Raw genomic sequence first — 13015 nt, forward strand, 5'->3', positions numbered from 1 at the left:
TTTCTATGATATTAGACAGATCAGTGTCCTTTCTTCCGACGGAGAAGCATCGACACGGAAGTCTACGAGAAAGCGACTTAGCCAAAAGAAAAAACAGTTGGAGACTCCACCAGCTGTGGCATCTGAACCAAATAAACTGATCCAGGCTGAGAAGGCAGAGACAGGCAGGGTGAGTACACCTTGGGCGCATGCCACCATCCCCGGTGAGAGCCGGCAGCCTCAGGACACAGCTCTCCCCATACCTGTGGCAGTTGGCCTTCCAACCAGCCGGGGATTCCCAGCCTCAGTGTAGGTGCTGAGTCTGAGCTTGGGTTTCCGTGGTCTGATGTAGGGTGGGGTGGTTTTCCCTGCCACTCACTGGCCGCCAGCTCCTCCAACCAGGACCAGATCCCACTTCCCACCGAATTTCCAACAATGAATGTAAGCTCCAGTGGTGGGGTCCTGGGATAATAAATCCCACAGTGTGAGGCCGAACTAGTGCTGGGAGCCGGGAGGCTGGACAGTGGGTGAGGAGGGAAGGAAGAGGGGTTGGAGGTTTCCGACTGCGAGTGGTAAGTGTGTGGATGGGCTGTAGGTGAGAAGGTGTAGGATTGCCAGTGTAGGTGGAGGGGTAGGGCAGTTGGTGAGAAGGTGTAGGTGGAGGGGTTGGCCAGATGATGAGAAGGTGTAGGTGGAGGGGTTGGGCAGTTGGTGAGAAGGTGGAGGGGTTGGGCGGTTGGCGAGAAGGTGTAGGTGGAGGGGTTGGGCAGTTGGTGAGAAGGTGGAGGGGTTGGGCAGATGGTGAGAAGGTGTAGGTGGAGGGGCTGGGCAGTTGGTGAGAAGGTGTAGGTGGAGGGGTTGGGCAGCTGGTGAGAGGGTGTAGGTGGAGGGGTTGGGCAGTTGGTGAGAGGGTGTAGGTGGAGGGGTTGGCCAGTTGGTGAGAGGGTGTAGGTGGAAGGATAGGGCAGTTGGTGAGCAGGTGGAGGGATAGGGCAGTTGGTGGGGTGTAGGCTGGAGGGGTTGGCCAGTTGGTGAGAGGGTGTAGGTGGAGGGGTTGGGCAGTTGATGAGAAGGTGTAGGCTGGAGGGGTTGGGCAGTGGATGAGAAGGTGTAGGTGGAGGGGTTGGCCAGTTGATGAGAAGGTGTAGGTGGAGGGGTTGGGCAGTTGATGAGAGGGTGTAGGTGGAGGGGTTGGGCAGTTGATGAGAGGGTGTAGGTGGAGCGGTTGGGCAGTTGATGAGAAGGTGTAGGTGGAGGGGTTGGCCAGTTGATGAGAAGGTGTAGGTGGAGGGGTTGGCCAGTTGATGAGAAGGTGTAGGTGGAGGGGTTGGCCAGTTGGTGAGAGGGTGTAGGTGGAGGGGTTGGGCAGTTGATGAGAAGGTGTAGGCTGGAGGGGTTGGGCAGTTGATGAGAAGGTGTAGGTGGAGGGGTTGGCCAGTTGATGAGAAGGTGTAGGTGGAGGGGTTGGGCAGTTGATGAGAAGGTGTAGGTGGAGGGGTTGGCCAGTTGATGAGAAGGTGTAGGTGGAGGGGTTGGCCAGTTGGTGAGAGGGTGTAGGTGGAGGGGTTGGGCAGTTGATGAGAAGGTGTAGGCTGGAGGGGTTGGCCAGTTGATGAGAAGGTGTAGGTGGAGGGGTTGGCCAGTTGATGAGAAGGTGTAGGTGGAGGGGTTGGGCAGTTGATGAGAAGGTGTAGGTGGAGGGGTTGGGCAGTTGGTGCGAGGGTGTAGGTGGAGGGGTTGGCCAGTTGGTGAGAAGGTGTAGGTGGAGGGGTTGGACATTTCGTGAGAAGGTGTAGGTGGAGGGGTTGGCCAGTTGGTGAGAGGGTGTAGGTGGAGGGGTTGGCCAGTTGGTGAGAAGGTGTAGGTGGAGGGGTTGGGCAGTTGATGAGAAGGTGTAGGTGGAGAGGTTGGCCAGTTGATGAGAAGGTGTAGGTGGAGGGTTTGGCCAGTTGGTGAGAGGGTGTAGGTGGAGGGGTTGGCCAGTTGGTGAGAGGGTGTAGGTGAACGGGTTGGGCAGTTGATGAGAAGGTGTAGGTGAAGCGGTTGAGCAGTTGATGAGAGGGTGTAGGTTGAGGGGTTGGGCAGTTGGTGAGAAGGTGTAGGTGGAGGGGTTGGGCAGTTGGTGAGAGGGTGTAGGTGGAGGGGTTGGCCAGTTGGTGAGAGGGTGTAGGTGGAGGGGTTGGGCATTTCGTGAGAAGGTGTAGGTGGAGGGGTTGGCCAGTTGGTGAGAGGGTGTAGGTGGAGGGGTTGGCCAGTTGGTGAGAGGGTGTAGGTGGAGGGGTTGGGCAGTTGATGAGAAGGTGTAGGCTGGAGGGGTTGGGCAGTTGATGAGAAGGTGTAGGTGGAGGGGTTGGCCAGTTGATGAGAAGGTGTAGGTGGAGGGGTTGGGCAGTTGATGAGAGGGTGTAGGTGGAGGGGTTGGGCAGTTGATGAGAGGGTGTAGGTGGAGGGGTTGGGCAGTTGATGAGAAGGTGTAGGTGGAGGGGTTGGCCAGTTGATCAGAAGGTGTAGGTGGAGGGGTTGGCCAGTTGGTGAGAAGGTGTAGGTGGAGGGGTTGGCCAGTTGGTGAGAGGGTGTAGGTGGAGGGGTTGGGCAGTTGATGAGAAGGTGTAGGCTGGAGGGGTTGGGCAGTTGATGAGAAGGTGTAGGTGGAGGGGTTGGCCAGTTGATGAGAAGGTGTAGGTGGAGGGGTTGGGCAGTGATGAGAGGGTGTAGGTGGAGGTGTTGGGCAGTTGATGAGAGGGTGTAGGTGGAGGGGTTGGCCAGTTCGTGAGAAGGTGTAGGTGGAGGGGTTGGCCAGTTGGTGAGAGGGTGTAGGTGGAGGGGTTGGCCAGTTGGTGAGAGGGTGTAGGTGGAGGGGTTGGGCAGTTGATGAGAAGGTGTAGGCTGGAGGGGATGGGCAGTTGATGAGAAGGTGTAGGTGGAGGGGTTGGCCAGTTGATGAGAAGGTGTAGGTGGAGGGGTTGGGCAGTTGATGAGAGGGTGTAGGTGGAGGGGTTGGGCAGTTGATGAGAGGGTGTAGGTGGAGGTGTTGGGCAGTTGATGAGAAGGTGTAGGTGGAGGGGTTGGCCAGTTGATAAGAAGGTGTAGGTGGAGGGGTTGGCCAGTTGGTGAGAGGGTGTAGGTGGAGGGGTTGGGCAGTTGATGAGAAGGTGTAGGCTGGAGGGGTTGGGCAGTTGATGAGAAGGTGTAGGTGGAGGGGTTGGCCAGTTGATGAGAAGGTGTAGGTGGAGGGGTTGGGCAGTTGATGAGAAGGTGTAGGTGGAGGGGTTGGGCAGTTGGTGCGAGGGTGTAGGTGGAGGGGTTGGCCAGTTGGTGAGAAGGTGTAGGTGGAGGGGTTGGGCATTTCGTGAGAAGGTGTAGGTGGAGGGGTTGGCCAGTTGTTGAGAGGGTGTAGGTGGAGGGGTTGGCCAGTTGGTGAGAAGGTGTAGGCGGAGGGATTGGGCAGTTGATGAGAAGGTGTAGGTGGAGGGGTTGGCCAGTTGATGAGAAGGTGTATGTGGAGGGGTTGGCCAGTTGATGAGAAGGTGTAGGTGGAGGGGCTGGGCATTTCGTGAGAAGGTGTAGGTGGAGGGGTTGGCCAGTTGATGAGAAGGTGTAGGTGGAGGGGTTGGCCAGTTGGTGAGAGGGTGTAGGTGGAGGGGTTGGGCAGTTGATGTGAAGGTGTAGGTGGAGGGGTTGGCCAGTTGGTGAGAGGGTGTAGGTGGAGGGGTTGGCCAGTTGATGAGAAGGTGTAGGTGGAGGGGTTGGCCAGTTGATGAGAAGGTGTAGGTGGAGGGGTTGGGCAGTTGATGAGAAGGTGTAGGTGGAGGGTTTGGCCAGTTGGTGAGAGGGTGCAGGTGGAGGGGTTGGCCAGTTGGTGAGAAGGTGTAGGTGGAGGGGTTGGGCAGTTGATGAGAAGGTGTAGGTGGAGGGTTTGGCCAGTTGGTGAGAGGGTGTAGGTGACGGGGTTGGCCAGTTGGTGAGAGGGTGTAGGTGACGGGGTTGGCCAGTTGATTAGAGGGTGTAGGTGGAGGGATTGGGCAGTTGATGAGAAGGTGTAGGTGGAGGGGTAGGGCAGTTGGTGAGAAGGTGTAGGTGGAGGGGTTGGCCTGTTGGTGAGAGGGTGTAGGTGGAGGGGTTGGCCAGTTGGTGAGAGGGTGTAGGTGAAGGGGTTGGCCAGTTGATGAGAAGGTGTAGGTGGAGGGGTTGGGCAGTTGATGAGAAGGTGTAGGTGGAGGGGTTGGCCAGTTGGTGAGAGAGTGTAGGTGGAGGGGTTGGCCAGTTGGTGAGAGGGTGTAGGTGAAGGGGTTGGCCAGTTGATGAAAGGGTGTAGGTGGAGGGGTTGGGCAGTTGATGAGAAGGTGTAGGTGGAGGGGTTGGCCTGTTGGTGAGAAGGTGTAGGTTAAGGGGTTGGGCAGTTGGTGAGAAGGTGGAGGGGTTGGGCGGTTGGTGAGAAGGTGTAGGTGGAGGGGTTGGGCAATTGGTGAGAAGGTGGAGGGGTTGGGCAGTTGGTGAGAAGGTGGAGGGATAGGGCAGTTGGTGGAGTGTAGGCTGGAGGGGTTGGCCAGTTGGTGAGAGGGTGTAGGTTGAGGGGTTGGGCAGTTGATGAGAAGGTGTAGGCTGGAGGGGTTGGGCAGTTGATGAGAAGGTGTAGGTGGAGGGGTTGGGCAGTTGATGAGAAGGTGTAAGTGTAGGGGTTGGGCAGTTGATGAGAGGGTGTAGGTGGAGGGGTTGGGCAGTTGATGAGAGGGTGTAGGTGGAGGGGTTGGGCAGTTGATGAGAAGGTGTAGGTGGAGGGGTTGGCCAGTTGATGAGAAGGTGTAGGTGGAGGGGTTGGCCAGTTGATGAGAAGGTGTAGGTGGAGGGGTTGGGCAGTTGATGAGAAGGTGTAGGTGGAGGGGTTGGCCAGTTGGTGAGAGGGTGTAGGTGGAGGGGTTGGCCAGTTGGTGAGAAGGTGTAGGTGGAGGGGTTGGGCAGTTGGTGAGAGGGTGTAGGTGACAGGGTTGGCCAGTTGATGAGAGGGTGTAGGTGGAGGGATTGGGCAGTTGATGAGAAGGTGTAGGTGGAGGGGTAGGGCAGTTGGTGAGAAGGTGTAGGTGGAGGGGTTGGCCAGTTGGTGAGAGGGTGTAGGTGGAGGGGTTGGCCAGTTGGTGAGAGGGTGTAGGTGAAGGTGTTGGCCAGTTGATGAGAAGGTGTAGGTGGAAGGGTTGGGCAGTTGATGAGAAGGTGTAGGTGGAGGGGTTGGCCAGTTGGTGAGAGGGTGTAGGTGGAGGGGTTGGCCAGTTGGTGAGAAGGTGTAGGTGGAGGGGTTGGGCAGTTGGTGAGAGGGTGTAGGTGACGGGGTTGGCCAGTTGATGAGAGGGTGTAGGTGGAGGGATTGGGCAGTTGATGAGAAGGTGTAGGTGGAGGGGTAGGGCAGTTGGTGAGAAGGTGTAGGTGGAGGGGTTGGCCAGATGGTGAGAGGGTGTAGGTGGAGGGGTTGGCCAGTTGGTGAGAGGGTGTAGGTGAAGGGGTTGGCCAGTTGATGAGAAGGTGTAGGTGGAGGGGTTGGGCAGTTGATGAGAAGGTGTAGGTGGAGGGGTTGGCCAGTTGGTGAGAGGGTGTAGGTGGAGGGGTTGGACAGTTGGTGAGAAGGTGTAGGTGGAGGGGTTGGGCAGTTGGTGAGAGGGTGTAGGTGAAGGGGTTGGCCAGTTGATGAAAGGGTGTAGGTGGAGGGGTTGGGCAGTTGATGAGAAGGTGTAGGTGTAGGGTTTGGGCAGTTGAACAGAGGGTGTAGGTGGAGGGATAGGGCAGTTGGTGAGAAGGTGTAGGTGGAGGGGTTGGGCAGTTGATGAGAGGGTGTAGGTGAAGGGGTTGGCCAGTAGATGAGAAGGTGTAGGTGGAGGGGTTGGGCAGTTGATGAGAAGGTGTAGGTGGAGGGGTTGGCCAGTTGGTGAGAGGGTGTAGGTGGAGGGGTTGGCCAGTTGGTGAGAAGGTGTAGGTGGAGGGGTTGGGCAGTTGGTGAGAGGGTGTAGGTGACGGGGTTGGCCAGTTGATGGGAGGGTGTAGGTGGAGGGATTGGGCAGTTGATGAGAAGGTGTAGGTGGAGGGGTAGGGCAGTTGGTGAGAAGGTGTAGGTGGCGGGGTTGGCCAGTTGGTGAGAGGGTGTAGGTGGAGGGGTTGGCCAGTTGGTGAGAGGGTGTAGGTGAAGGGGTTGGCCAGTTGATGAGAAGGTGTAGGTGGAGGGGTTGGGCAGTTGATGAGAAGGTGTAGGTGGAGGGGTTGGCCAGTTGGTGAGAGGGTGTAGGTGGAGGGGTTGGCCAGTTGGTGAGAAGGTGTAGGTGGAGGGGTTGGGCAGTTGGTGAGAGGGTGTAGGTGAAGGGGTTGGCCAGTTGATGAAAGGGTGTAGGTGGAGGGGTTGGGCAGTTGATGAGAAGGTGTAGGTGTAGGGTTTGGGCAGTTGAACAGAGGGTGTAGGTGGAGGGATAGGGCAGTTGGTGAGAAGGTGTAGGTGGAGGGGTTGGCCTGTTGGTGAGAGGGTGTAGGTGGAGGGGTTGGCCAGTTGGTGAGAGTGTGTAGGTGAAGGGGTTGGGCAGTTGATGAGAAGGTGTAGGTGGAGGGGTTGGGCAGTTGGTGAGAAGGTGGAGGGGTTGGGCGGTTGGTGAGTAGGTGTAGGTGGAGGGGTTGGGCAGTTGGTGAGAAGGTGGAGGGGTTGGGCAGTTGGTGAGAAGGTGGAGGGATAGGGCAGTTGGTGGGGTGTAGGCTGGAGGGGTTGGCCTGTTGGTGAGAGGGTGTAGGTGGAGGGGTTGGCCAGTTGGTGAGAGGGTGTAGGTGAAGGGGTTGGCCAGTTGATGAGAAGGTGTAGTTGGAGGGGTTGGGCAGTTGATGAGAAGGTGTAGGTGGAGGGGTTGGCCAGTTGGTGAGAGGGTGTAGGTGGAGGGGTTGGCCAGTTGGTGAGAAGGTGTAGGTGGAGGGGTTGGGCAGTTGGTGAGAGGGTGTAGGTGAAGGGGTTGGCCAGTTGATGAGAAGGTGTAGGTGGAGGGGTTGGGCAGTTGATGAGAAGGTGTAGGTGGAGGGGTTGGCCAGTTGGTGAGAAGGTGTAGGTGGAGGGGTTGGGCAGTTGGTGAGAGGGTGTAGGTGACGGGGTTGGCCAGTTGATGAGAGGTTGTAAGTGGAGGGATTGGGCAGTTGATGAGAAGGTGTAGGTGGAGGGGTAGGGCAGTTGGTGAGAAGGTGTAGGTGGAGGGGTTGGCCAGTTGGTGAGAGGGTGTAGGTGGAGGGGTTGGCCAGTTGGTGAGAGGGTGTAGGTGAAGGGGTTGGCCAGTTGATGAGAAGGTGTAGGTGGAGGGGTTGGGCAGTTGATGAGAAGGTGTAGGTGGAGGGGTTGGCCAGTTGGTGAGAGGGTGTAGGTAGAGGGGTTGGCCAGTTGGTGAGAAGGTGTAGGTGGAGGGGTTGGGCAGTTGGTGAGAGGGTGTAGGTGAAGGGGTTGGCCAGTTGATGAAAGGGTGTAGGTGGAGGGGTTGGGCAGTTGATGAGAAGGTGTAGGTGTAGGGTTTGGGCAGTTGAACAGAGGGTGTAGGTGGAGGGATAGGGCAGTTGGTGAGAAGGTGTAGGTGGAGGGGTTGGCCTGTTGGTGAGAGGGTGTAGGTGGAGGGGTTGGCCAGTTGGTGAGAGGGTGTAGGTGAAGGGGTTGGGCAGTTGATGAGAAGGTGTAGGTGAAGGGATTGGGCAGTTGATGAGAAGGTGTAGGTGGAGGGGTTGGGCAGTTGGTGAGAAGGTGGAGGGGTTGGGCGGTTGGTGAGTAGGTGTAGGTGGAGGGGTTGGGCAGTTGGTGAGAAGGTGGAGGGGTTGGGCAGTTGGTGAGAAGGTGGAGGGATAGGGCAGTTGGTGGGGTGTAGGCTGGAGGGGTTGGCCAGTTGGTGAGAGGGTGTAGGTGGAGGGGTTGGGCAGTTGATGAGAAGGTGTAGGCTGGAGGGGTTGGGCAGTTGATGAGAAGGTGTAGGTGGAGGGGTTGGGCAGTTGATGAGAGGGTGTAGGTGGAGGGGTTGGGCAGTTGATGAGAGGGTGTAGGTGGAGGGGTTGGGCAGTTGATGAGAAGGTGTAGGTGGAGGGGTTGGCCAGTTGATGAGAAGGTGTAGGTGGAGGGGTTGGCCAGTTGATGAGAAGGTGTAGGTGGAGGGGTTGGCCAGTTGGTGAGAGGTTGTAGGTGGAGGGGTTGGGCAGTTGATGAGAAGGTGTAGGCTGGAGGGTTTGGCCTGTTGGTGAGAGGGTGTAGGTGGAGGGGTTGGCCAGTTGGTGAGAGGGTGTAGGTGGAGGGGTTGGCCAGTTGGTGAGAAGGTGTAGGTGGAGGGGTTGGGCAGTTGGTGAGAGGGTGTAGGTGACGGGGTTGGCCAGTTGATGAGAGGGTGTAGGTGGAGGGATTGGGCAGTTGATGAGAAGGTGTAGGTGGAGGGGTAGGGCAGTTGGTGAGAAGGTGTAGGTGGAGGGATTGGCCAGTTGGTGAGAGGGTGTAGGTGGAGGGGTTGGGCATTTCGTGAGAAGGTGTAGGTGGAGGGGTTGGCCAGTTGGTGAGAGGGTGTAGGTGGAGGGGTTGGCCAGTTGGTGAGAGGGTGTAGGTGGAGGGGTTGGGCAGTTGGTGAGAAGGTGTAGGCTGGAGGGGTTGTGCAGTTGGTGAGAGGGTGTAGGTGGAGGGGTTGGCCAGTTGATGAGAGCGTGTAGGTGGAGGGATTGGCCAGTTGGTGAGAAGGTGTAGGTGTAGGGGTTGGGCAGTTGGTGAGAAGGTGTAGGTGGAGGGGTTGGCCAGTTGGTGAGAGGGTGTAGGTGGAGGGTTTGGGCAGTTGTTGAGATGGTGTAGGTGGAGGGGTTGGCCAGTTGGTGAGAGGGTGTAGGTGGAGGGGTTGGGCAGTTGGTGAGAAGGTGTAGGTGGAGGTGTTGGGCAGTTGGTGATAGGGTGTAGGTGGAGGGGTTGGCCAGTTGGTGAGAAGGTGTAGGTGGAGGAGTTAGCCAGTTGATGAGAAGGTATAGGTGAAGGGGTTGGGCAGTTGGTGAGATGGTGTAGGTGGAGGGTTGGGCAGTTGATGAGAAGGTGTAGGTGGAGGGGTTGGGCAGTTGGTGAGAATGTGGAGGGGTTGGCCATTGCCACGTTGGGCTGTCAGTATGGGGGCTCAGACCAAACGACAGCATGGCTTTCTGTCTCCACAGCACTGATCTGGGATATTCAGCCCCCAAAGATATGCTAGCCCACTCTCCCCAGGCAGTGAGCCCTGTACAGAGTGTGGAGATGGGACTTCTGGACTGAATGCTTGCTGGCACTGAACTGTTAGTGGCGGTGGGTCTCTGCCATGGGAGGAAGCTGGTCTCAAAGTGTGACATTGGGCTCTGGTTTCAGGTGAAGCTGGTGGTGTTCTGGCAGTACCTGAAGGCCGTTGGCTCCTGGAGCTCCCTGCTCATTTGCCTGTTGTACTGCTGCCAGAATGCCGCGGCGATCGGCGCCAACTTCTGGCTCAGTGACTGGGCCAACGACGCTGGCAACAACAGGACCGCCAACACAACCCACCTGCGGGTGGGGGTGTATGCAGCTCTCGGCCTAACACAGGGTAAGGCTCTAAACTCCCCTCTGATCTCAGGGGCAGTGGGTGGGGGGTGAAACTGGACAGACTGGCTGTGATTACAGGACCAGCGATGAACAGGGAAGGTGTTCTGGGGTCCAGCCGTGCCTTGTACCAGAACTGGGGAGATGATAGTGGCCCTGCAGGTCTCAGTACTCCTGCTCCTGACATCTGCAGGTCCCTTCCAACATTCTGAACAAGTCAGTTAGAGGCGCCCCCTCAGGCTAACCCCTGGAGTGCTGGGTACTGAGCCCAGCAATCTGCCTGAGGGAGAAGACGATGGTGAGGGCTGCTGTTGGGAGTTGGACTGGTGGGTACAGGATAAGGAGAGGAATGTGTCCAATCAGAACCTCGGGTAGGTCCCAGAGCAGAACCTTAACCCTTCTGATCACTGAGCTCCCTCAACAGCCCACTCTGCTGTACCTCCCTCACTGATCTGGTGAATGTATGTTGATTGGTGTTAGTGGCGAGGGGCCACCGGGCAATGGTGGGGGAGTGGAGAGCTAGGGTGTGAGAGACTTGCGTTTCTCTGAGTTACGACAAGAGAATCTGCTTGTGGAGGGCAGGTTCAATGATTGACTTGGCGTGTGGGGGTGGTGGTGCTGTGCCTGGAGTGCTGGAATGTTGGGGGTGGTGTTGCTGTGTTGCCCTGGATCGTCAGGAGGGTGCTTGGTGCCCAGGCTGTGGGAGGTCGGGATGTGGCGCTCAGTCCGTGTGCTAACCGTCACTCTGGAATTGCATTGTGTTTCCACCACAGGGTTGCTAGTAATGATCGCCTCCTTCACACTGATGGTCAGAGGCCTGGGTGCTGCTCGGCAGCTCCACTCACGGCTCTTGGACAACAAGTTACACACACCTCAGGCATTCTATGACACCACACCCATCGGGCGCATCATCAATCGCTTTGGCAAGGACATTAACGTGATTGACGAAGTGATCCCAATCACATTCCAGATGTTCCTCGCAACATTCTTCATCTCCCTGTCCACCATGATAGTAATAATGATCAGCACACCGTGGTTCACTATCATCATAGTGCCACTGGTCCTGGTGTACATTTTCGTTCAGGTACCTTCCAAACCACCTCTCCATCTTCACACAGCAATCTCTGCCGTAGCAAACGGTTGCGGACTCTGCTAGAATACAGCCCACTGCCGCCATCTTAGTGATTAAAGGTTCCCAGTTGACTCCCGGACCTGGGAACACAGGAGCTGGGTTCATGTCAGTGGGGATACAGTCAGTGACACAGGGCACTGGGGTGAGGGGTCACTGAGGGATGGTGTGAGGGAGCTGGGTTAATGTTGGGATAGTCAGTGACACAGGGCACTAGGGGAGAAGGGTCACTGAGGGACGGTGTGAGGGAGCTGTATTAATGTCAGTGGGGATACAGTCAGTGACATAGGGCACTGGGGGAGAGGGGTCACTGAGGGACGGTATGAGGGAACAGGGTTAATGTCAGTGGGGATAGAGAGTGACACGGCACTGGAGTAAGGGATCATTGTGGACAATTTGTGGGAGCTGGATTAACGTCAGTGGGGATACAGTCAGTGACGGTGCTGGGGAGAGGGGTCACTGAGGGACAGTGTGAGGGAGCTGGGTTAAGATCAGTGGGGTAGGCAGTGATACAAGGTGCTGGGGGAGAGGTCTCTGAGGGAATGTCTTGTCAATCCATGCAGTTGTTCTGTATCTGTTTCCATCATTGTAACCCTCCACTGTGAAACCCCAATCACTCATGGTTCCATCGTCCACCACCTCTCATTCTCAGGAGAGGCTGCAGAGAAGGGTCATGAGAATGATCCTGGCAATGAAAGGGTTAATGTATGAGGAGCATTTGATGTCTCTGTGCGTGTACTCATTGGAGTTTAGAAGAATGAGGGGGATTCCATTGAAACCTATTGAATGTTGAAAGACTTCGATAGAGTGGAAGTTTCCTATAGTGGGGGAGTTGAGGACCGGAGAGCACGGCATCAGAATAGAGGGATGCCTCTTTAGAACAGAAATGAGGAGGAATTTCTTTAGTCAGACAGTGGAGAATCTGTGAAATTCATTACTACAGACCAGTAGGGAGACCAAGTTAGTGGGTATATTTAAAGCGGAGGATGATAGGTTCTTGATTAGTCAGAGCATCAAAGATTATGGGGAGAAGGCAGGAGAATGGGGTTGAGAGGGTTAATAAATCGGCCATGATGGAATGACGCAGCAGACTTGATGGGCTGAATGGCCTAATTCTGCTTCTACGGCTTGTTGTATTATGGAATTTTTTTCCCAGGGCGGAAATGGCTAATACAAAGGTCATAATTTTAAGATGACTGGAGGAAAGTAAAGGGACAGCTGTCAGACATAGGTATTTTACACAGAATAGTGGTGCGTGGAACGCCCTGCAGTGGTTACTAGCCAAGGTAGAAACATTAGGGACATTTAAGAGGCTGTTAGATAGGTGAATGGTTCCGTTCCGGTGGTTTGGTGGGGGGTGTAGATGTGACTGTTGGTTCAGTTCCGGTGGTTTGGGGGGGAGTGTAGATGTGACTGTTGATTCAGTTCTGGTGGTTTGGGGGGGAGTGTAGATGTGACTGTTGATTCAGTTCCGGTGGTTTGGTGGGGAATGTAGATGTGACTGTTGGTTCAGTTCCGGTGGTTTGGGGGGGAGTGTAGATGTGACTGTTGGTTCAGTTCCGGTGGTTTGGGGGGGGGGAGTGTAGATGTGACTGTTGATTCAGTTCCGGTGGTTTGGGGGGGGGTGTAGATGTGACTGTTGGTTCAGTTCCGGTGGTTTAGTGGGGAGTGTAGATGTGACTGTTGTTTCAGTTCTGGTGGTTTGGGGGGGGGGGAGTGTAGATGTGACTGTTGGTTCAGTTCCGGTGGTTTGGGGGGGGGGAGTGTAGATGTGACTGTTGATTCAGTTCCTGTGGTTTGGGGGGGGGGGTGTAGATGTGACTGTTAGTTCAGTTCCGGTGGTTTGGGGGGGGGGTGTAGATGTGACTGTTGGTTCAGTTCCGGTGGTTTGGGGGGGAGTGTAGATGTGACTGTTGATTCAGTTCTGGTGGTTTGGGGGGGAGTGTAGATGTGACTGTTGATTCAGTTCCGGTGGTTTGGTGGGGAGTGTAGATGTGACTGTTGGTTCAGTTCCGGTGGTTTGGTGGGGGGGGGGTGTAGATGTGACTGTTGGTTCAGTTCCGGTGGTTTGGGGGGGGAGTGTAGATGTGACTGTTGGTTCAGTTCCGGTGGTTTGGGGGGGAGTGTAGATGTGACTGTTGGTTCAGTTCCGGTGGTTTGGGGGGGAGTGTAGATGTGACTGTTGATTCAGTTCCGGTGATTTGGGGGGGTGTAGATGTGACTGTTGATTCAGTTCCGGTGGTTTGGGGGGGAGTGTAGATGTGACTGTTGATTCAGTTCCGGTGGTTTGGTGGGGAGTGTAGATGTGACTGTTGGTTCAGTTCCGGTGGTTTGGGGGGGGGGGTGTAGATGTG

General features: G+C 56.2%; 1 protein-coding gene across 1 annotated transcript in view; it reads left to right on the top strand.

Annotated features, from left to right (window-relative positions):
* The window catches only part of LOC140714856 (ATP-binding cassette sub-family C member 3-like), a 188134-nt gene extending 177431 nt beyond the window's left edge, over positions 1-10703 (top strand). The window contains exons 21-23 of the mRNA XM_073026539.1: positions 16-169; positions 9329-9536; positions 10306-10703. Coding sequence (XP_072882640.1) covers positions 16-169; positions 9329-9536; positions 10306-10688 — 745 coding nt within the window. The 3' untranslated portion in view covers positions 10689-10703. The remainder of the gene's footprint in view (positions 1-15; positions 170-9328; positions 9537-10305) is intronic.
* Positions 10704-13015: the final 2312 nt, after the last annotated feature.

Source organism: Hemitrygon akajei, chromosome 22 (assembly GCF_048418815.1).
Source record: "Hemitrygon akajei chromosome 22, sHemAka1.3, whole genome shotgun sequence".
NCBI classification, from domain to species: domain Eukaryota; kingdom Metazoa; phylum Chordata; class Chondrichthyes; order Myliobatiformes; family Dasyatidae; genus Hemitrygon; species Hemitrygon akajei.